At 32.8% G+C, this 23,767-nt stretch overlaps 6 protein-coding genes and 1 non-coding gene across 10 annotated transcripts; 2 read left to right on the top strand and 5 right to left on the bottom strand.

The window, feature by feature from the left end:
• Position 1: 1 nt before the first annotated feature.
• LOC107365817 (pentatricopeptide repeat-containing protein 1, mitochondrial) lies at positions 2-2,675 on the bottom strand. Its single transcript, XM_015933387.3, has one exon. The coding sequence runs from the start codon at positions 2,090-2,092 to the stop codon at positions 29-31; it is 2,064 nt and encodes a 687-aa protein (XP_015788873.2). The 5' UTR covers positions 2,093-2,675; the 3' UTR covers positions 2-28.
• A 328-nt stretch (positions 2,676-3,003) lies between these two features.
• On the top strand, positions 3,004-5,761 carry LOC107365928 (poly(A) RNA polymerase gld-2 homolog A). Of its 3 annotated transcripts, XM_089268952.1 has the most exons (8): positions 3,004-3,289; positions 3,362-3,422; positions 3,543-3,602; positions 3,765-3,882; positions 4,020-4,181; positions 4,448-4,591; positions 4,676-4,804; positions 4,903-5,761. In XM_089268952.1, exons 3-8 carry the CDS (start codon positions 3,582-3,584, stop codon positions 5,466-5,468), a joined length of 1,140 nt encoding a protein of 379 aa, XP_089125078.1. In that variant the 5' UTR covers positions 3,004-3,289; positions 3,362-3,422; positions 3,543-3,581; the 3' UTR covers positions 5,469-5,761. The 3 variants fall into 3 exon arrangements, with proteins under 3 accessions (XP_089125078.1, XP_015788987.2, XP_015788988.2); XM_015933501.2 differs by having other exon boundaries at positions 3,004-3,422; XM_015933502.2 differs by having other exon boundaries at positions 3,004-3,426.
• RpS6 (ribosomal protein S6) lies at positions 5,748-7,651 on the bottom strand. The gene is made up of 5 exons (XM_015933500.3): positions 7,542-7,651; positions 7,081-7,423; positions 6,689-7,018; positions 6,038-6,623; positions 5,748-5,951 (listed from the first exon to the last, which is right to left on the bottom strand). The coding sequence occupies exons 1-5, from the start codon at positions 7,545-7,547 to the stop codon at positions 5,804-5,806; spliced, it is 1,413 nt and encodes a 470-aa protein (XP_015788986.1). The 5' UTR covers positions 7,548-7,651; the 3' UTR covers positions 5,748-5,803.
• An 810-nt stretch (positions 7,652-8,461) lies between these two features.
• Positions 8,462-8,543, bottom strand: TRNAS-AGA (transfer RNA serine (anticodon AGA)). Its single transcript has one exon. It is a non-coding gene; the product is annotated as a tRNA-Ser (tRNA).
• Positions 8,544-9,907: 1,364 nt separating this feature from the next.
• Positions 9,908-12,033, top strand: LOC107365740 (uncharacterized). The gene is made up of 4 exons (XM_015933296.3): positions 9,908-10,150; positions 10,277-10,400; positions 10,467-10,606; positions 11,465-12,033. Exons 1-4 carry the CDS (start codon positions 10,090-10,092, stop codon positions 11,884-11,886), a joined length of 747 nt encoding a protein of 248 aa, XP_015788782.1. The 5' UTR covers positions 9,908-10,089; the 3' UTR covers positions 11,887-12,033.
• An 84-nt stretch (positions 12,034-12,117) lies between these two features.
• Positions 12,118-17,243, bottom strand: LOC107365990 (uncharacterized). Of its 2 annotated transcripts, none has more exons than XM_089269419.1 (8): positions 17,025-17,243; positions 15,671-16,574; positions 14,989-15,242; positions 14,610-14,658; positions 14,432-14,543; positions 13,777-13,822; positions 13,518-13,699; positions 12,118-13,196 (listed from the first exon to the last, which is right to left on the bottom strand). In XM_089269419.1, the coding sequence occupies exons 2-8, from the start codon at positions 15,782-15,784 to the stop codon at positions 13,051-13,053; spliced, it is 903 nt and encodes a 300-aa protein (XP_089125545.1). In that variant the 5' UTR covers positions 15,785-16,574; positions 17,025-17,243; the 3' UTR covers positions 12,118-13,050. The 2 variants fall into 2 exon arrangements, with proteins under 2 accessions (XP_089125545.1, XP_089125544.1); XM_089269418.1 differs by having other exon boundaries at positions 15,671-16,870; positions 17,025-17,177.
• A 1,073-nt stretch (positions 17,244-18,316) lies between these two features.
• On the bottom strand, positions 18,317-23,709 carry Uggt (UDP-glucose-glycoprotein glucosyltransferase). The gene is made up of 4 exons (XM_015933444.3): positions 22,800-23,709; positions 21,444-22,735; positions 18,932-21,367; positions 18,317-18,843 (listed from the first exon to the last, which is right to left on the bottom strand). The coding sequence occupies exons 1-4, from the start codon at positions 23,542-23,544 to the stop codon at positions 18,520-18,522; spliced, it is 4,797 nt and encodes a 1,598-aa protein (XP_015788930.2). The 5' UTR covers positions 23,545-23,709; the 3' UTR covers positions 18,317-18,519.
• Between the last annotated feature and the right edge of the window lie 58 nt (positions 23,710-23,767).

The following is a 23,767-nucleotide window of genomic DNA, read 5'->3' as shown; positions in this document are numbered from 1 at the left end:
ATTGTTTTGTTTCTTTACACACTTTTATTTATACGTCATAGACTAGCTTCATTACATTAACCTTTTGACCATCTTTTACGGCCTTCTGAACATCAGATCTTTCTAATATTTTTGACTTCACCGTATTTTCATATTGGCGCATCTTATAATATTGCCAATCTTCACGTTTGTATTTAAATTGATCCCATGGATGAGAAATTTCAATCTCAGTTTTGGCAGCCCATTTTTCGAAATAAGACTTCAATTTATCGAAGTTTGATTCAAACTTAGGATTTAAAAAGTGACCAAACGGTTTCACTTTGTCCTTTTCAATCATCCAAAGTAATTTGTCAATTTCTTCTATCGTCAGGCTCAGTACATCAATTATTCTTTTATCTGCTGGAATTTTGAATTGAGTCATTTTTTGCATAACCAATTCCATTGTAAAGATATCTTTGGATAGACATGCTTTTTTCATCATTGCTCCCATAATCTGGATGTTTGGTCTGAAACCAACGGCTTCTAAATCTTTTAACAGTTGATTAGCAGTTTTAACATTTTTACAGCCAGAAGCAAGGACACCAAAAGTTGCTAAATCAACAGGAATATTATTTTTTTGCATGTCACTAAAAGTTTTCTTAGCAGCAACTATATCACCCCGAAAACAACGTCTTTTGATGATGATGTTGTAGAATCCTGTGTCAGCTTCAACTTTACTTTGATGAAGTAAATGGATCAAATTATCCTCAGATTGATTATCTTCTGGTATTAGGTCTAACATAGCAGTAAAAGTTTTTATGTTTGGCTTTAATTTTTCACTTTCCAAAAGAAATAGAAATCCTTCCATGCCACCTATGAGAATGAACCGATTTTTCCAATCCTTGAGAGAATCATAATCTATATTTAAAATATCACCCATTCGATTGTATTTAGTTGAAACCAGAAAATTAGGAATATCCATCATCTTATTTTGCTCATCCTGTACACACAATTCGTTTCTATTAACTGTCTCTGTAATTTCCATGTTGTAATTCTCTGTTTCCAATTGCTTAACACTCCCATCAGGCAAGTAATCGTAAATTTTGTCGGAAGTGAAACTAATCCTGGGTGTTGTTGATTTTTTCATGTTGACTCGTTTGGGAGGTAACTTTTTTTCGTGGTATAAAATCTTTTCAAAATTAACCCACTCATGCAATAACTTTTTGAATTTTTCCCTATCTCCGATTTCGCAGCTTTTAGTTGCTCTTAAAAGAAGATTGTATGTTTTTAAATCTCTTGGAACTTTGTGAAATCGCATTCGACGATACAATTTGATTGCTTCACCAAATCCACTCTCAGGTTGACTAATAGCAGCAACCAATAAATGATTGAAAGTTGATGTGTCGATAGCAATCTCTTTCTGGTTCATTTCATCGACTAATTCATAAACAGTCTTAATATCACCAAGTTTTCCAAAAGCCTTAATCATAGCATGATAATGAGTTTGGTGAAGAGGTTTACCTATTTCTTGTAACCATCTTCTTAACCATTCTGCTTTCTGAAGGCCCATCTCTTTGAAAGGACATTCGGCACAAGAATTGAACAGAGAAGTAAATGTAGCATCAGTAGGTTTGAGCTTGTGTTTTAAAGCTTCTTCGAATAATTCAAATGCCTTTTCAGTGTATCCATTTTCGGCCGCACCAGAGATCATTAAAGTATAAAAAAAGGGACGCATCTTTTTACGATCATCTCTTTTCATCTCGTCGAATAATTTCAAGGCTTCAACAATTCTAGCTTTTCCATGTTTATTATGGATCAGCAGGGTAAGTTTGTATTTATAAAATAGAATATGTCTTCTATCACGATTAATTTCCAATTGATCGTAACCATCATCGTCATCAGGTAAACTTTCAGCTTTTAAAGGCATGACACACTCTTCATCCACACCAATTTTACCAAAAACATCTGCATCCTTAGAATCGAGTGCAGATCGTAATTTGGGCTTAAACTGTTTATTACCTACAGAGAGTTTTCTATCAGCGAAATATACAACTTTAAAACAATTTGAGTAACCACTTCGAATGAATTGAGAACCAAATCCATCCAAGAATCGTATTGTAGAAAATTTCAACATTACCGTTGAGTTCTTAAATGAGATAGATAGACTAATCAAATCTCTCGAGTTTCAGATGTCATTGAATCATCAACCAATTTAACAGTTTGAACGCAATTAATATCACTTTTAGCAATTGACGGAACTTAATTTTTCATAACAAAACTGAAACACATGTTGGTTGCCTTAGAAACGAATTTTAGCGGCTTAGTCAAATCAACATTTCTCTGAAATAAACTTGCAATTGTTGATTAAACTAATTGAATTAATATTCATGACATAAACTTGCCAATTTGATTAACTGTTCATTGGAAGCCAATTTAAACAAACTGGAACTTGTACACTTTTAACTTGAACACTTGAAATTAACAATAGAAAACTGATGCAAATCTTGATTTTTTTTCGTCAGAAAATTGACGATAATTTGTCAATGTTTTTATCAAATTGAGTCAGTGAATAATTTTTGCATGATAGGCTGGGTTCAGAAACTTACTAATCACCAAGAAAATTAAGGTCAACGTTCAACTGGCTAAGATAACCTAAATTGTGAGAAATCAAAGAAATGATGAACAAATACAATGTTTTGCATTGACTTCACTGTTATTTTGCTATGGATGGTTTTTCATCGCAACCCAATCACAGGTCATCCGAGCTGATTATTTTCACTCTATTAAGATTAATTTAGCATTTTTGGCAATTTTACTTTTCTATAGAAAGAAATCGGAAGAAGTAGAAGTAAAAAAGTAAGACAATTTATCAAATTACGTTCAACATTTCATCTTTTCTGGCTAAGTGACTGATTTGATGTTAATGTATCGATAAAGTGATTGTTAAATAATGATAGTGATAATAAATGTAATGTTTTTCCTTTACACCATCAAAAGAAGATACATTTATTAACAATGAATTATTGATGAACTCGTAGTGACGACTTTTAACTGTACATTAAACAAAAAATAATTTATTAGAAGATTATTACTGGTCCTTTCAGCTAAAAACTGTGATCGACATGCAAAAAAGCCAACTGAGTTTGCCATAAGGAAGTAAAATAAACTGGCAACGTTTATTTTTGGTTTCACATGCTGCTTGTTAAGTTAATTTGATTTAATCATTTAACTTTCTCCTAGTAATTTTATAACATTTGTGTTAGTTACTGGTGTTCATTTATGTGCTCAACTACCTACAATTAATACAATCGATTGTATTGTTTGTGTATGTGTATGTGTAACCATCAATAATGATTGACCATTTGATCAAGTTCTAAAGTTCCCTTGGGCTTTGCATCTCTAGGTTACCAAAAACAGTTGACTCTTTACAACACCACTTAAATACTAGTCTTTCACCTCCTAATGTAGGTAATCAGAAATCAAGTTTCAACCCTCTGATTCAGTTTAATTAATTTCATGTAATCCATCATCTTTTTCCTTACTCTTATCTATCGCATCCCCTTCCCCACTTCCACCTGTCTTAGTCATTTACATATTTACATTGGATTTACAGTCGGAACTACATGTGCCAAACCATGGATCGGGTAAGTAATGTTTTGATTCTGGTTTAATTTACTCTTAGCATGAACTTGAACCCTTTTTAATCCTTGTTCCATCCTATTGTTGACCTTTCAATCCTATCCTGTGATCGTCAAAGTATGAAGTAAGAAACTAATGATTAATACTGTTGATTTTGTAAATGTTAGATCTCATATGAAATTAAAGAACTGGTTGAAACTCATAGGCAAAGCAATGAAGTGTTTAAGAGGAAAAAGATGCTTCGACAGATAATTTACAACATGCTCCGGGTACATACAGAGTTCCGTAAGTTGATTTACCATCAATAATACAAATATGACATGAAAATGCAAGCATTTCTCCGTCAGAATGATTGCTTTGTCAATTTTTACTTTCTGCGAAAAGATTCCGTTTTTAATTTGACCTTTTCTATTTTGATTTAGCTGTCGACCTTTACATGGTTGGTTCATCGTTAAATGGCCTCGGAACCAATAATAGTGATATTGATCTTTGCTTGGTTATTGATAGCATTGGAGAAAAAATGTGTCATATGCGTTTTGCAATTCCTGTTTTAAAATGGGCTGAAAGGATATTATCCAGACTGCGTAAGTTTCTCTCTAGTATCCTTCAACCTTTGGAGCAAAGAGAAAAAAAAGTCCATTGTCTGCAAATTATGAAAGTCTATTTGATTAAAAGTATAGGCTTTTGACATGAAATAGATCTATAAAGAATTTCATTAATTCTCATCTTCCATTTTCATAGATTTTGCAATGATTGACTTTCAGGATTTGTGATTGACAATCCAGATTGATACTCGACCTTCACTATCAATTGAACTGACCAGGAAATTGTTTTCTTTTTTCTATTTCAGCTTTTGTTAAGAACACTAAATTAATTTTGGCTAAAGTTCCTATTTTAAAGTTCACTGATTCTGAAAGTGGCATCGAGATTGACCTCAACTTTAATAATATCGTTGGAATAAGGAATACACAATTAATAGAATTTTATAATAGAAGTGAGGACAATTAACTATTTAATCATGTATCAACAAGAATTATTTTACTCATTTAACAGCCAACTTTTCTTATTCATCTCGCAGTGGATAAACGATTTCAATCTTTGGTATTAACTGCGAAAATTTGGGCTCGGCAAAATGGTATTAATAATGCACGATTCAAAACCATCTCAAGTTACACTATTGTATTAATGGTTATTCATTATTTGCAATGTGAGTTTTTTTCATTACATCTTGATTAGTCTTAATTTTAATTCATACTTTGTCAAGATAAATTGAAAACTAATCTTTCTTTCTCTTTATTTTAATAGGTGGATGTGATCCTCCAGTTTTGCCTTGTCTTCATGACTTGATGCCTGATAAATTTCATCCTGATTCCGATATAACTAAATTAAGTTTGTTTGAAGAAATACCGGAATGGCAATCTTCTAATAAAAGTTCTTTAAGTCAACTGTTCATCGGCTTTTTAGATTACTACAGTTACAAGTTTGATTATGTTTCCAACGCTATTTCCATTCGCACTGGAAGCACAATTTCAAAAGCCAAAGCCCGTGAACATAACTCGCCCAAGAACAACCCAAAACATTGGAATTATATTTGTGTTGAAGAACCTTTTGATCGTACCAATACAGCTAAATCAGTGTATGATGAAGAAGCCTTTAATCATATATTGGATGTGTTCCGTCAAAGTTATGCAAAGATTATTAAAACGCAAACTTTATCAAGCATCATACTCAACATCCCTCCATCACTATCAACCATGTCCTGTGGTCAACATCAGTATCAACATTATCAACCATCACTTTCAACCATGTCTATTTTGCTCAATCAGCAATGTTATCCCTCTCCCCATTGTAAATGCTATAGATTGGTTTAGCGAAAAATAAGCAGTTTCTGCTTATTTCACCTAGTCACCTAAATCCCCTCAATTTTTTCCTAGTTGTCTTATTTTGTTTACAATTTATTAGCTCAATTTATATTGTCAATTATTTTCAGCTTCAAAAATGGAGCAATATTACTATATGCCTTTTTTTCAATGTTCACCTTTAAAATTCCTAATTGCCTTTTCCTCAAATATATATATAATTTAGTATAAAATATAAAACAAAGTTTTTCAAAAGAGGCCATCTTGTTAAAATAAAAAAAAACAAAATTGTGATGGACAAAAAACAGTTTCCCTTTATTTAAATCAAATTAGCTAAATTTATTAAATTATTTAGATGGCTTAGTAGGCTTTGTTTTTCTTGCCTCTGCTGCTTTAGCAACGGCGGCTTTACCACCAGTAGCTCCTTTTGGTGCTGGTTTACTTCCTGCGGGTTTTGCTGGTGCGGGTTTGCTTGCGGTAGATTTAGGTCCGGATCTATAAAAATTGGAAAATGATAATTAAATAAAAATAAGTAAAATAATTCAATCAATAATGAACAAAATCAATGAATAAATTCTTACTTTGCTGCTGGTTTAGTTTGAGCAGGAGCTTTGCCAGTAGGTTTAGAGGTCTTTGCGGGTGCTGGGGCTTTACCAGTTGCAGGTTTGGCTGCTGCTGGCTTTGTTGTAGACTTTGCGGCTGGCTTGGTTGCTGTTTTAGATCCAGTTGGTTTACCAGAGGTTTTAGTTAAAGTTTTCTGTTGGGGTTTACCTGTGGCTTTAGCAGGTTGCTTTCCGGTTTTAGCACCAGCTTTGCCTTGAGGTGCTGCAGTTTTAGCAGTAGTCTTGGATGATTTAGCGTCTTTAGCGGAAGATTTACCGCTAGCTTTAGCAGGCTTAGCTGGAGCAGCTTTAGCAGCAACAGTTTTACCTTTAACTGTTTTAGAGGCAACAGCGGGCTTACCGGCAACACTCTTTACTGGTGCTGCAGCCTTTCCAGTAGCTTTTTTAGCTGCTGGCTTGGCGGCGGAAGCAGCAGTAGCCTTAGCTTTAGCGACCAATTTGGTTGCTGCCTTGACGGCACCCTTGGTTGGAGGAGCTTGGCTCACAGATACTTGTCTAGATGAAAGTCCTCCTGAAGATGCTGAGGATCGACGGCGTCTGATTTCTGAAAAGATGAAATGGAAAATTGAGCAATCTTACAAGGTATAAGATTCAAAAATTAAATATTACCTTCTTTTCTGAGTCGAGCTTCCTTCATACGTTGAGTCAAGATTTTCTGGTATTCAGCTTGAAGCTCCCTTTGTTTGACTGCTCGGTTTCTCTTAAGAGCGATCAATCTGCGTTTACGTTGAAGTCTCTGAGGAGTGATTAACCTTTGGATTTTAGGGGCAGCAGTTTGAGGTTTCTTTCCTGCTTTTTCAGGAAGCGGTCTTCGAACAACATATTGACGAACATCATCTTCTTTTCCGAGGTTAAAAAGTTTTCGGATTTTGTTAGCTCGTTTAGGACCCAGGCGACGTGGGATTGTCTTGTCGGTCAATCCTTCAATCTCTTGTTCACCTGAAAAAATATAAATCAGCAGTTAGATATGAACACGAAAGTGATCCAAACTAAAGACTTACCCTTTTGAACAATAACACAAGCAAGAACACTTAAGTTGCTATCAACAATACACCCTCGAACAGATTTTCGTTTTCTTTCACCTGTCCTTCGTGGACGATAGCAAGAATGTCCCTTAGCTAAAAGTAATCTAACACGTTGGTTTGTAAGAACTCCTTGTTTCATTGGGAAACCTTGTTTGTCGTTACCACCACTAACTTTCAAGATGTAGCCTTTCCATTCTGGTCCAAGCGTTGAAGCATCAACTTCTTGACCCATACGCTTTTCATAGAAAATTCTAGTTTTCATTTCATCATCAATGTCAATTAATTTTTGGCAACCAGTTGCCGGATAAGAAATGTTAAGCTAAGGAAAGAGAAAAGAGCGATAACAAAAAATGAGATGACCGGTCGACAGAAAAGTAAATTAAACTAAATACAAAGAAACAAACAAAATTATTTCAATAGCAATAAATGGCCCTTACCTTCATGGTTGGATTTTCCTAAATTAATCAATCAAATTCATACAATAACAAAATTAAATTAGATTAAACTAAAGGTTTTTCACAAGATTAACCAAGACATGAGAAATATCAGAATTATAACACACGACTTAGGAAACGGAAACACACAAAAAAACTAAAAACACTAAAAATTTACTCGATAGATGGCGTGACAAGTTAATAAAGATAAAAAATTAAAAACAATTTGAAATAAATAACTCAAACAATTGAGATAATGAAAACAAATAAATATTAATTGTAAAAATAAACTGACAATTAAACCGAAATAATTGAAGATAGTGAAAACCTAAAAATTCAAGGTATAAAATCAAATTCATTCGATCAAAATTGACTTTCCATTGTCAACCTTATTGTAAACCTTACTTAAAGTTTAATTGACAGTTTCATTATGAGCCTTCATTGAAAATTCAAATTCAATTACAGATAAAAAAATCCTTGAAGCTGCTTCAAAAATTCAGATTGATTTTCGCGATAATCGCACACAATACAAACAAATAACTCAGTTACTATCCAATAGACTAATCAACTACAATCTAGAATGGACTTCTCACATCCATCACTTTTCAAGAAAGCAAATCTTACTGAAGAAAGTAAATTCAGCAAATCTACCAAAACCACCAAATTGTTCATCATGTTTCGTTATGATAAGTATGAGCTTTCCTTCAACTGAGATTCTAGTTCCAAAAGTGGTGATTGATTTGGTGAATGTGGTCAATGGAGACTTGAATTGAAAGGTGGACAATGCGAGAAAGAAAAGTAATGGACAATTTTGAGGAGCAAAAGTGGTTGAATAAGCAGTAAATGTGGAGACAAAGGCCATTCCCAACTGATTTTATCGGTTAATAAATAATTAATAAAAACATAGAAAAGAAAAAAAATTTCGTGAACGACAGGATTCGAACCTGTGCGGGAAAATCCCAATGGATTTCTAGTCCATCGCCTTAACCACTCGGCCACGTCCACGCTTTAAATCGTTTGGTCCAAATTTTTAGTGACATAAAACGCAAATGAAGTTTAATGATGTCATTTTGATAAGGAAACAAAACATTCATTTATTACCCAGAATTTTAATCATTTTTGCTGTTTTTCTGTGTTTAATCTAATTTAGTTTATTCTGTTTCAAGATTGATACTCATTAAAGTGATAAAACCGGTCCTGGGTTGTTACCTCTGAATGAACCTGCTTTGTTTCATCTCTAACCTGACAAGTCCTTTGAATAGCTTCTTCAGTATGACTGTAAAATCTTCAGTAAAAATCATTTCAATTTTTTCGCTTTGAATTGAAATAACACAACAATTTAATGTTTTCATGTTTACATAATTTAAAAGATATTTTCAAAATTATTAGATGTACAATTGAATGTGTTTAGAAGTGTTTAGTTGGTTCAATTTGAAAAGGTTAACCAAGGTTTCAATTCATTCAATGCTTATTTAGCTTTAAAAATTGACATTTTGCTTCAAAATTCAACACTCACATCAAAATTATAATTGTAGTTGCATTGATCATTTGAATTACTATTAGTATTGATAAATTTTTGTTATTTAAATCACCAATCAACATGATTTAAGTATGATTTATTTTGTTGATGCACTTAAATCGATTGAAACTGGCAACATTTAATTTTTGGAACATGAAAGTGAATCTAAAATTGAAAGCTTCTGTTATTAAACTGAATTAACCAGTCTTAACAAACTTACAATCATTTCAAACTGACTTGGACAATAGTTGACAGGTTAGTTAATTAGTTTGTCATGATTGACACAATTGCAATCAAATTACACTAAATAGTTAACCTTGAATTGTTTTTCAATCTCGTTTAACTTTCTGGAAAAATTTGATTTCATTGTGAGCAATTAACACTTCGATCAAAATCTTTCTCGTTTCAAGCAACTTTTCACTTCAACCTGCAATCCTTAATCTTAGAAATTAATAAAATTACTTAAACATTTATGTTAACAATAATCAAACATCAAGACAAAATAAAGTTGATTGTAAACAATCGATGTATCGATAATTTTGAAGTAACAATCAATCAAATGTAAAGCAAATGTAAAAATGAAAAGGCCTGAGAAGTCAATCAATTTTAGCTTTTATGGAATGGATTCAAAGTCAATGTAAATTGTAATGGAGTAAACAATTTATTAATAACTGTCTGTAAATCTGATTTTGTCAATTTATCCTTAACTTTAAGGAAACAATTTTACTGAATTTAATTTACTTTCTTACCTTTGATTATCATTAAATTGACTCCCTAAACGTTTCTCACTCAATCTCACTGAATCCATTTATAATAATCAACATTTCTCATGAAATGGTCAAATAATGTTTAACCATATTAATATGAAGTTATTTTAATCAGTTTTTAAATTTCAATTTAACCAGAAATTGTTGAAAGCTAGGAACCAGAAAAAGGATAAAAGTAAAACCATCGAAACCAAGTTCACAGAATCATCTCTTCCATCATTCATTGTGATTAGATTAACAAATTATTTAATTTGCAGGGTTAAAGATGCAAATCAATTGTTTGCAGATTGTTTTAATCTTAATTGTGATGTGTTCAAATGTTTCAGGTAAAAATGTTGATCAATTTGATTGTGAATTCAATATTTCCGATTTTCACTTCTTCCGTAAAAAAGCGTCATCTGTTATTCAACTTTTCAGCTAAATGCTTTTTCCCTCTCTTTTTCAACGAACAGGTCAACGTAAATCATGTCCTGTGACAATAGCTGAAGCTGATACCTGTGCTCGTAAATTAATGTTTGAAGGAGATCGAACTCGATTTGTGCCAAGAAATAATGAACAAATGGATGAACATTGCAGGTAAGTTATTTAAACAATTAATGTTATGTTGTCAAGTGTTAATTTTATTTTCTCTTTTGTTTCTAGTATGATGACAGAACATATAAAATGTATTGAAAGGCATTCAAGATGTTACAAGCCATTTGCTAAGCAAGTCTTTGGTACTGCATTATTTCATCTCAAAAAAGCCCATAAAAGACGTTGTTTAACTCCAGAGGGTCGTCAAGGTAAGAAAATTCATCCATTTACCCATTAACTTCAATAGTATCATTAAGCATCAATTTAGTTTAAGAGATTACTTGTTTTAAGTTTAGTCAGCTGCTGTTTGATGATCAAATCTTATTAGTATAAGTTGTTATACAAAAACTGTTTATTGAAAGTGAACGAGAATTGGTAGAAGTGTTTTTATATTGATATTTAATTTAATTTGATATTTGCTATTATGGGCCTTAAGATTTTTGCTCCTAAAGCTGTCCAAGTTCATCTAAATATCCCAAATTTATCCAATTGTTTGCTTGAGATTGTCTCATTGTCCTTTTGCATTTGGGTTAATTCAATCTAAAACTGAATAATAAATTTGATATGTTCAACGAAAATCGACAACAATTGACCTTGAATAAATATTGTTACTTATTATAAGATTCTTAAGATACAATCAATCTTCAACTATCAAAATGATCAAAAGTAAAAGAACTGAATAAATAACAAGTTAATGTAATGGTTTATTTCTGCTTCGTCTTCTTATGAAAACAAAAACAGATTAGATAATCTAATACAGAATGAACTTGACCTCAATTTGCTTGATATTTTATATTCAATTGATAACAAGTTTCACTTTTTTTCTGCCATGAAATTGTGTCAACTACAATGTTCATTATTTTACCTCGCCTTATTTCATTATTATACACACTGATCGCATCAAATTTACTTTGAATCAGCTTAAATGACAATCATTAAAACGGGGAAAAACAACCCAAAATTGACTATAAATTTGTCCAAATTAAATCAAGTATCTAATAAGCTATTAACCTGTAACCTTCGAAATTGAAAATAACTAATCCATGGTCATCTCATTTTGTTTACAGAGTTCCTATTCCACATGGGATGCATTAAAGATGAAAAGGCTTCAGAACCAGCGCATCAATGTTCAGACAAATGGAGTATTATGATTCAAACAATTTCTTCCAATTTTTCATCTAATCAGCATTTTCCTGCTTTCTGTTGCTCTTTCCATCTATTCCGAGAGTGTTTATTAACTCGAGTCAATGATTTATGTAAAAATACAACTGGACCCGGAACAGCTAAATATATTGAAGGAAGTATTTCCGATGCTGTCGCTGATTTTATGGACCTTGCTTGTAATAAACACGCAAACAAGGAACAATGTGCAACTAATTTACCTAGAGGATTTGCTCGACTCCAAAAGATCTTCAACAAGGATATTCCACCTCAGAATACATCACCGTTATTCCATTTTCTTCAATTTGCTATCAAATATGATCAATAATTGTTCATAATCAATGTTTTTTTACCATTCACCACTCGTTCAACTATTAGTTTTATTAATTGAAAGTCAATTCAATTTAATTTTTTGTTTCTATTTTCGCAATGTTTTGACTCTTAATCAATAAAATTCAATTTCATTTATCATCAATTGTACTTGTTCCTATTTATTTGCCTTCTATTATTTACCTTTCTCGGCGTCCTTCAAATAAATCAAAATATAAATACTTATTGGTGCATGGTTTAAAAAAATTTATTTAATCATGTCTGCCATAATATGGAAGACTTATTTTCTTAAATTCATCAAGAAAAGGTTTCTTTCCAATAAATCTTTGATCAATGCACCAATTGATTCATGATCAACACCTAAGTGATTCTCTAGTTAGCATCGGAAAGGGTTTGGGCTTTTGAAGGTGCAATTTAGTAAAATGGTGTGAAAAAGATGGACCAATAAATCGAAAGTCGAGTTGTTTAAACATACAAAGATATCCTACAGTTGACCAATTTGATTCTTTTAGTTGGTGTTTCCACTGTAGAACAGCATCTCGATCAAAATTTGATGATAAATCCAAACCAGGTTTGATCCAAGCTACATCTAATGTGAATCAACATCAATATTAACTGTTAGTTGATCAAGTCAGAGGTGATCTATAAGGATCAGGTAAGCAAGGCAAAATGGAATTAAACTTTTACAAAGTGAACAGTGACAATCATGGTTATGAGTTTTCCATGAAAACAGAGGAAAATTTGCGTTTGCATCAGCAGCAGCACATTGAGATCGGTTGAAATATAATCAATATCTGCCTTGATTTATCGTATTTGCACTCTTTGAAATGTTGATTTCCAATTCAATAGTAACTTTTGGTGATAAATTGCTTGGGTCCATGAAAACGAGAAGAAAGGAGTAGACCAAAAACAATTTTTCGGCATTTTTGAGTTTCGCTTTCTTTTGACTTATGACAGTTATTAGAAATTATTATACTGAATATAATATGAATCTCTCTATTTATGGTTATAATCACCCAAAAAGGATCAAGGCAAAACGGAAGTGAAAATTTTGATGATTTGACCAAGAATGAATGAAATTTTATAACCAAACGAAGGCATCACATTTGATTCAATTGAAATGAATTAACCATCAAAACAGAAGTCCAATAATCTCTATAACTTAAACAAAAGCTTCCGACTCTTGTTCCTCTTGAATGCTTTGATGTGATGATTTTTTAGTTGGTCCTGAGTTGGAGATGAATGAACGATATATGGATTCCGTTTTACTATCAATAGAATAATCTCGTCTTTCCATCGATCTATAACCTGTAACAATGAAATTAAATATTAGAATCAATAATAAACTTTGAGCAGTAGCTTTAGTTTTTCAATAAAATTTGTGCTAAAACATGCATTGCATCTTTTTTTCAACACAAACTCATGCAAATTGCCGTGTGGGATGAAAGGTTGGAATGGCACTAAATTGCATTGAGGAAAGGGTTATGAAAACCATGCAAGCAAACAATCAAACAGATACAAATCAAGCCAAAGCTAACTAAGAACTAATAGAAGCAGAATGACGAGGAAGAAAATTAAGCCACTGGTAAGCATTGTTTGTTAAAATATTGCACATATTTTGAGTCTAACCAGAATCAGCTGAAAACCATCCAGACTCATATTTAGTAGTTGGCTTGTTAACAGAATCGTAAGAATCACTTCTGCTTGACATTTCCACTTTATCCGCTTTCGATGAGCCATTGTTTGGACTGGATTGATTCTCTTCCTGCTCTAAGGTAGCTCGCAATTGCCATAATTCCCGGTACTCCCGTCTGTTGGTCGACAGAAAAGTCATTTTAGTTAACAAGAGTTATCAACTCGAAAAACTAAAACTATTGTTGGTACGAACCTAATCGTATCAGGAGATCTACCGTCATTGTCATCCTCTTCTTGGGCTAAATTGTAAAGAATCAGTTCATTAGATTACAATTGTACTCTGGTGAAGAAAACAACAGACCCCGTTGATTAAGTGAAGAATCTGATTTCAGGAATTATAAAATTTAGAACTCAAAAACAATTGATTTAAAGTCTGTTTACCATGCAAGATAAGTACAACAATCACCAAGAGCAAAATCAATCTAAATCAAAACAGATCCATTAATGATCTTTACAAACCAAGCATATTCATACTCATAATGATTGGGGTGAGTTAATTGTGCTTTGTGCATTTTTTGATAACAAGAAAACAGAATAATCAATATCATTGTGATTAATTGTGCTCATTAATTCTGCGATGATAGCTGATTAGATCTGACAAGAGAAACAAACTCATTTGTTGACTTGATAACACCTAGAGCAATACATTTTTGGTTAGTTCAAGTATTGTTATACCTTTTATTTCTTCAATTATCATTAAGTTATGATTCAAATTGTTTCCAAGATACAAAAGGAGTTTATAGTGAAGCGAAATTCGCTTTATAACCTCGTAATTTAAGGTCATATGTGGGTGATTAGACTGGAAATCGCTTGAAACACAAGTGGAAATCGAATCAGAACAAACTTACCCGTTGTGTTAGTTAAATCAATATTAATCTCCTCATCAGGCACCTCAAAGCTTTGTTGTCGAATGATCCCTCCAGACGATCGACGGTGGCTGGCATTCAATGGTTTATTGGCCTGCCATTTAATATTAAATATATCACGGAAAATGAATAGGAAAATGAATAACTGAATATAGCTTACCTCATCAGTTCTGTCCGATTCAATTACTCCTCCATTTTGTGTACAAAATCTGAAATAATGCGATAAAAATAGAGTTAAAGACTGTTCTAGGTAAACAAATTATAAAATTGTAACTACCTCAAGTACATGTAGCTATAAATTCATACCAGAATATTAAATCTGTGGATTTCTAATGACAGTTTACAAATTAGAATTAGAAGCTAAGTCTAACAACAAGCCTGAAATTCCTATTTATTAAACAAGATCACAGTTAATCTCTATGACTTTAATTATGAAACAAGCAATGTAATTAAGAGGCCTAAAATAACACTTATAGACATTCTAATTTCAATAATTATTGAGTTACAAAATCATAGATTGACCTTATTCATTGACTTACCTTACTTGAGCTGAATTATCTAATTCATTGTTGATTTTATCGTTATTTGAATGATGAGCTTGGTGAAACGATGATGATCTAGGTGATATGGTTCTATCTTCATCACTTTCTTCAGGTTGTTGTGAAACTGATTCCTCTATACAACAGCTGAACAGTTCCATATTATTGTCATCAGATGATGTTGTTTGTCTTTCCAGTGTATAAGTTCGTCCTGAGCTTGTATAATATCTTGATCGTGTAACAGTTTCTTTACTCTGATAATCATCATGTTAATGTTACCAATGATGATGGTGGATAAACATATAGAGAAATGAACAAGAATAAACAATGAGTTAAGAAAAAAAATCGATATTGGAAAAAAGAATGTGAAATGTCATCAATCTCTCTTCCAAATAATATTTACACTGTCAACACAGGACGATAATGTAAGCAAGTAGAAATCATTAACCAAGACTTGACTTTCTTTTCGTAACAAAATCAATCAACTGATGATTAAGCGAATGATATCATAAGGTTAAGTTTCACTTTGCGGTTAAAAGTAGCCACTTTGGTAAAACCATGTGATATCTTTTGATCGTGGGAACATTAGTGTTAGTCAAAGATTACCATTTGACACTTTGAATGTTTCTTTCTTTTTTTTCATTGTTTATACGTGAGATGTAAGTTATTTATTATGACTTACCTTAACAAATAGATGGCAACAAATTAGAACTAAAATGGCAGCCAAAATAGCAGCTCCACATCCAGAAAGAACAATTATAATAGCGAGGTTCTCATAGGAATCATTAGGTTTCATAGCTAATATCAACACAAAAAATAACAGTTTTTATCCAGTTTTAGCCAAAAAAAGGAGAGATTCTTTGGGCCAATTAACTATGGTCAATGTTTTAATCGATAAAAATTGCAATAGGCTTCAATTGGTGATCTTTGGTGTGCTGTTGTTTACTCTTCTCACTATTAGTTGAATTTAGGTTTAGTATAATTTTCAAGTTTTACAGTTGATTCAAATTATTTTGTTTGTAGGCTTCATTTATAGCTTTTAATATCTTTTCAAGTATCATTTGCAATGTAAAATATTAAACATGGAACTTTATTGAATTAACATGGATTGGTAGGCACTTGGACTGTTATATTGAATATGGAAAAATTGCAATATTGAATGGAACAGATCCAGTTGAGATTATCCTTTAAGTTTAAATTTGATTATGTTGATGAACCAAAGAGTGTAATGTAATAATTGTGTTACAAGGTGATAGCAGTTGCAATCGGAATCAACAAATTGTAATCAAAAAGTGAAGAAGCGAAAACATTTTGATTTAAACTGTAAACAAGGATTCCAAAGAGGAATCCCATTTAACCATTAGAGTTACTCCTAATTCCAGGTCACTGAAGGTGAAAGGATCCTTCTTACTTTGATCAACCTTTCCATGGTAAATATTTTCCATATTTTTTTCATGGAATAACATTGAACTTTTGTCACTCGAGGAGAACATTACACAATTGCATGATGATGGTCAATAATTATAAGTATATCCTTAGTTGATCAGGTATAGATGAAAGCTGGTAATTATAAGAAGAAGAGTCATCTAAAGGGGAAATAAAAAATGAAACAAACCATGTTCATCATGTTATGTTGCTTTACTTTGACAACTTTTCACACTGACATCTAGTAAATGGGTGATGTTGATGAATTTAATGTTATGATGAAAGTAACCAGAGTCTTTATTCTCATGGTGATGGAATGGTGATGTTGATACTGATGATGATGATGATGATGGTAATAAGGATATGGGAATGTCATTTGTAGTTTACATGATAATAATGAGAAACTGTGTATAGATGTCAGTAGAGTATGAAACTCAATATTAGTATTTACAAGATTCTTACATTTCATATTGGAAAGATTGAACGACCAAATGGAGTATGTGTAAGTTTCAGGGAGAGGATAAAGGTAAAATGAATTAAATGAAAGACAAGCGAAGAGAAGAACAAACGTAGAAAAGGGAAAGAAGATCAGAATATCAGAATATTCTTACCAATGGTAATAGCCAAGAGAAGATGAAGAGCATTGCGTGGGAACCAGCAAATCTGAACAATACAAATTCACCTTTGATGTATACATGTAAGATGAAGACAAGGTTGATGATGGTAACAGTTAAATGTCAACTTGATAAACATGGCTCCAACACTGAACCTAAAATGATACCTGTAAATCTGATTTTACCTCTGAACAAAATCTCCTCGTCTTTATAAACTCATTTCTTCCTCAACTCTATGTTACAGTAATTTATCCTTTTGACATCATCTTCCTTTGTCTTCCTTTCTGTGTGTGTGTTTTTTTAATATTACATGCGAAATCCATCCACTTATTTGATTCCCATTTTCCGTGTGGTTGGTTAATTGTTTACGAGTTAATTTACCAGTCAACTAGCCTAGTGATCCATTATATCGATCCAACTGAACTATTTTTAAGCCATATCATCATCAACCTCATTTTCATTATCATCATGTATAGTTTAGGTGAACAATCTCTCTATTTTATTCCGGTTTTATCCTTTTCCTCTGCATCTTCCTGTGACGTCAATCTTTTCCTGGATTTCTCCTTTCTTATCGTATTCATTTCATGTTGCTCTTTATTTCTTTTTTTCTCTCAACTCTGAACCATCTTCATCTTCACCTTCATCTTCAGTCAATCTCTTTTGCGAGAAAAAATCCTAATTTAAATCTACATTCTAACATTTGACAGTTGAATAGTAATACAACATTTACCTTCTCAACTAGGATCACGAATAATAAATTTCAAGCTATATTCAACATCTTATTTCTGTCTTTGTCAGCATTTCTTATGATAACTTACCTCATTTTCACTTTTTTTTTCTTTTACCTAACAGTCTCACTCATTTATATTGAATATTACCTGATCAACATAATTCTGTTGACAACAGAATTTCTCTTTTTACTTATTCAATATGTTAAGTTGAGTTATAAGACGAGCTAAAAAAGTAGTTCAGTTAATCAGCTTGCAATTGATTTGCAAAGCTTAAGGCAATTCTCGAGAGTATTGTCACGGTATTGTCTGTTACTGAGAAAAATGTTTCGCCTTTTCAACTTCTCTGTTTGAATGATATCAATTAACAGTTTATTGAATTTAGTTCAATTTTACATCAACTGATTTAAGTAATTGACTTATCGAATGGATTGAAATGAATAATTCACTCACTTATTGTTGTTGTAATTCAATTAAATTGAACAGCTTTTTGACGTTTTTTACACCCTGAAACCTTGGTTTAAGATAGAAAATGATAGTTATAAATCATTGAATGTTAAATTAAAAAGTAAAAATAAATCATCGATAGTTTATTTTACATGAACCATCCTTTTGGCGATCTTGATTATGGATGGCGAACAAAATTTGTAGAAAATGTTAACATCAGATGAGTAAACATTTGATTAAACGTATTAATAATCTGAAAAATAATCTTTCCATTTACCCTTACATCAATTTTCAGAATACGCTGTTAATTTGCTTCATCACAGTTCTGTATGGTGAGCTGAATCCTTAGCTTCTGTCTTTTTTTCAGGTCCAGGCATCGTTGGCTTAGTATCTTTACTTTCAACTTCAATTTCATTTACCATTGTGGATGATTGTTTCGATTCTTCATATTCTCTCATCAATTCCTTAATTTCATTGTCATAAGCTTCCCATTCGGGTAATATTCTTCGAGCTGCAGTTAATTTTGGCTCTTTTGTTTTAGGATTATTGCATAAATCAATAGTTTTAGCTTTGGATTTCGATCCATCATCACACCAAGTTTCACACCAAAGCCACTCTTGAGGTAATGATTTAATAGGTACCTAAGGTAATGAAAAGATAACAAGTTATAATCGGAAATCTAATTTGATGATAAATAAAATAGAAAAATTAATAAAAAGTTTTAAATACCTGATGAATCATATTGTTTGGTAAATCTTGATCAAGATTACTCAAACTATTAGGATCTTGACTTAAACCTTGATATTGTCCTCTTAACCGATCTCCAGCAGCGATACGACGGAATCTCTGAAGATCAACTACATATAAGGCTGAAATGTGATATTTTCGACCATGTAAATGATTGGCCCAATAACCAGTTTTCCAGAACCGGAAACCATCCATGTCTTCTCGACTATCGCAGAAGGGAGTGTAACCATAAGGTGCACCCTCTAAATCTAAATCACGAAGTTCAGTGAGATCAACTCGGACAACCTGATCAGCATCAACGAAAATAATCTTTTTTACATCCAACGGGAAAAGAACATCGAGAAATAGAATCTTGTATCCCCAAATAATTCTTTGCTTTTCTGTTTGTTGGTGTAACCATCTAGGCCATTTGTATTGTACTAATTCGTATTCAAAACCGTATTTTTCAGCCATGGTGGGAAGGAAATCTTTGAATGTAGGAGATAAGTAATTTTTAAGGAACCAAAATTTAACTGGTGTTTTGGTGTGTTTAATTACACTCAACATCATAATTCTGAGAAGTCTTTCATATAGATGACCAGAGGCTAAAGAGAAAATGTTTAACTTTTCAGTTTCCTTCTCCTGAACTCCATTGGTCTGCTTTTTCTTAGATCCACCTGTCCATGAGCTGATTGAACCCCATAAGCTATTTTCATCGTCATCTCCATCATCATACAGTAATTCTTCGTCTTGTTTGTCAGGTTTCTTATTTACTCTTATTTTAACTACGTTACTTTGGAAACTAGAGATCAAAATGACTACATTTGAACTATCTGAAACGGGATCTGTGTTCTCATGACTAACAATAGAGTATATATCGTCACTTCTTCCCGGTCTTAACCGAAGTGTCCAAGCACCAGGGTTAGCTTTCAATTGGAAATATCCAAGATTAGCCATGACAATTGTATCAGAAACATCAGGATCACTTTTAGAGCCTAAAATAAATTGTAAGCCACGAGGAGGATTACCAGTCGATTGTTCAAAACAGTGTCCTTCCAATAGAAGATATTCAAGTTCAAAATCAGCCCAAACACCAGGACCTTCAATTTCTTCCAAGTGAATATTATCAAGATCATAAGGAGAAGTCACACTTTCAACCAACCAATTTTCTGGTGTAATCATACCAAGAGTAAACAAAGGTGATAACGGCATATTGCCAAAATATGCATCTGTATTCAATAGTTTGGAGCCTTGGGTATCAGCGAAATGCATCTCACTGTCGATAACATATCGGAAATAATTTTTAAGAGGCATATCCGAATGTTTTTCAATACAATTTAGATACACTCTGATGTTGATATTGAAAACTTTCTGCAGAGCCATCAGAATAGGAGCAAGTTTCTGAGCTCCTCGAGATAAAGGTTCAACAATGGCTGTGACATCAAGTGTTGGCAGTTCAGGAGTTGATGAAGGTAAAATGATTGCACTATGTTCTGATCCAAAATTTTGTAACTCATGGCGCATTTTATTTATAGATGATGATGATAAAACATTGCTTATTTTCATAACAAGGTTACTACAGATTGCAGGATCGGACTTATCATTTGTATCTAGAACCTCCAAGATTTTTTGACCGAAATTCAACATACCATGTCTTTCAACGAGGCTGAAATCATCCTCGACAAATGACTCATTGGTTGGAATCTCAATCACTCGACCATTGACAACAACGCCAATTTTAGAATCATCCAATTCGATAATTTTTGAAATAAATTCGTGATGCAAATTGAATAAGGTAGTATCCAGTTGAATGTTTTTGAAAACTTCTTTAAAATCGTCTTTAGCTTCAGCTGGAACCAATTCATGTGCATTTAGAACATTATCTAGACTTGTATCATGTTCGACTTCAACAAGATATTTAATAAGGAATGAAAGCGTTGACTTTGCGTCTCTAATTGAACTCAAGGCAGCTTCAATTGTTTGAGATACTAATCCAACATTTGAATAGATGATTCCGAGTCTCATATGTTGATTGTTTGAACGAAGATAAGAAAGAGCAGATAACAGAATTCTCCTTCCTTCCTTTTTCTCATAATCAGCAGCGATCCAAAGTGTGATTGGAGAACAACGTTTCTCATTACTTATGATGTACTTTATTCGAGCTTGGAAATTGTTCAAACTGAGTTTACTGCTCACAATATCAGTTTCATCAGAAGGGCTGGCAAGTGTTTCATCCGGCACAAGATCAATAATTTTACCTTTATTATTGAGAATTCGTTGATTAAGTCTAGGCATAACTGTTTTTTGAGACATGAGCCAGTCAAGAATATCTTTTGATTCAGTAAGTTCGCCCTTATATACAGCTTTTTGAATAGTTGGCGTTTGTCGCATGATTTCAGTCAAAACTGCCTCTTCAAAAAGTTCCGAGTTAAGGTGATTCTGAAATAGAGAAAGGAATGGTTTGACAATTTTTCTGAAAAATTTCGATGGAAAAAATGAAATCGCAAAATCATACCTGTTTTAATACAACGCCGTTCATCAAAACTTTAATTGGAGAAGTCAAACCAGTCCTTTGGAGAAAGTCCCAAGCCAATTTACGCCCAGTATCATAGTTAGAATCTGATCCAAATACTAAATCAAGATCAGCCTTGGGGAATTTTGCTTTTAACAAATTGACGACGCTCTCTGGATTTAAATCTTTCTCTTCAATGCTATTTGATTTGATAGATGCTATAACATCCGTTAAGAACGAGAGTCCATCATAAGGAGTTTTAGTTTCAGTAATGTAGTTGAATGCATTAAGCAAAGCGACTCCGGCATCATTGAATCCATTAACTGACATATTCTTATTGACTGCAAAGACAAATCCAATTCGAAGAGGTGCTTTATGGACATAAAACGACTCGGCCAATTTAATAATATCAAACGATTCTTTTTTACTTGGATCTATGATGAGCACGAGATGATACATGTTTTTACGAACATTTCTTAACATTCCAGGATAAGTTGGTCGAAGCATATCTTGTAAACTTGATGACCAGCTACGATACATCTTATCATTTTCTATGTCATTGACATACATAACAGCAGAATCTCTGATATCGATTTGATACTCTTGTTTATCATCGTTGACATCCAATTTGATTAATTTTTTGATTTTCGCTTGATCTTGGCCAATAACTTTATGGAGTCCTTCTATAAGTTTTACTTCTTTCTTCAAGTAGTGAAGAAGAGTAAAAATATCGGTTGTATCCATATCAAAAAACATACCATTTACGAAAAGAGCTGAATCTGATGTTCCCAGATTGAGATGGTGCATGAAAATGTGCTGGTTCCGCTCAACTTCTTTTTTGAGATCATTATCAACTGGAATATTTATCAATGTTCGGGATAAAGATGGAAAATTTTGTGCAATATCCTTCAAAAGTCGAAGTTGATCTTCTTTGGGAGAGCTTATAATCTTTTTAGCAGCCTGTAAACTCATATCTTGAAGTTCCCAAACTTTAAAGGTGGCAATTTCTTTCATTGTTTCAATTAAATGAGTATGGAACTCATTGATTTTTTCAGCGCTATCTGGATAACTTTGTTTCAACTTTGAAAATACAAAACCTTCAAGTTCATCAGGTCCATCATCTGATTGTAATGCTAATGCAGCAGACGTAGCTTCACCTTTAACTCGAGTATCATCTTGAGCTTTGTATTCAGTACTTTTAATGGCTAGTTCAACGCCATAACCAGATAGAGATACTTTACCGGGTTTAACAAACGGAATGTAATGTCGTATCAATAATTTAATTCTGCCCGTATCTAAAGGAATAAACAAATATGTTCAATATAATGATTGAAAACTATTGAAAATGAATATTCTTACCAATAACTTGGGTCTTTAAAAAGTTGTACAAATTAGAAAAAGATGAGCTTGGGAAATGACCATAGAGAATGGCAGTGATATAATTCGCCTGTGACGAGCTTTCGGGATGAATATGATCTGATTTATAAATTAATGGACTAATGAAAGAAGTTTGAGCCGATAATAATTGAGTCAGAGTGCTTTTAGCAGATTCAACATCACAAGCAAATGGTATGTCATTTTGAGATGATGGCCGAGAAAATTCAACGAAGGTCGGACAGAATATATCACTACCAATAATAGCATTAGATTCACCATTACCGTCTGAATCTAACCCTAAGTCAACTCTTTTGTCTTTAGACATTTGATTAAACATCTCCACTGTGGGTGAATGAGAGCGTAGAGACAAACTAAATTTAAGGATTGACTTTTTGGAGGGTGATAATAGAGGCAAGGTAAGCTGAAGTATTCTTTCATAGTCATCTTGGAAGGTAGATGAGCTGATATATCTATCAGCAACTGGTTGACTTGTTAATGCTTCCAAAAATGTCCAGAAAAGATTATGAGATTCCTCCCACAGGTATTCACTGGCCTCCGAATAAAGACAAGTTTGATTCCATTTACTGAAAAGAGATATTGTCACGGATTTAGATGACTTAGATGACGAACGGCTTGTCAACACGTTGACATTATCCTCATTGTCACCGGTGGTAATATCAAATACCAATAACAAGCACAAACATATGTGGATAAGGTTGATTTTCATTTTGACTTGTCCACCAACCTGGCCCAAGCAATTGTCAAGGGAACTAGGCTAACACCTTCGGTAGTTTTTGCACTAATAAAAATATTTACAGACGAAAGCAATTAGATCATCTTGAGATAAATAATTGTGAATAATCAATAATGAATAATTGAAAGTCTAGACACTAGAGTTTATTGAAATCTTTCAAGAAAACACCATGATTTACGCATGCCCTCTGCCGTGG

The sequence above is a fragment of the Tetranychus urticae genome, chromosome 3, assembly GCF_039701765.1.
Source record: "Tetranychus urticae isolate SD_2017Ah chromosome 3, NJAU_TeUrti_SD_1.0, whole genome shotgun sequence".
NCBI lineage: Eukaryota > Metazoa > Arthropoda > Arachnida > Trombidiformes > Tetranychidae > Tetranychus > Tetranychus urticae.
The sequence above is the reverse complement of the archived record's forward strand: the minus strand, read 5'-3'. Positions and strand labels throughout refer to the sequence as shown.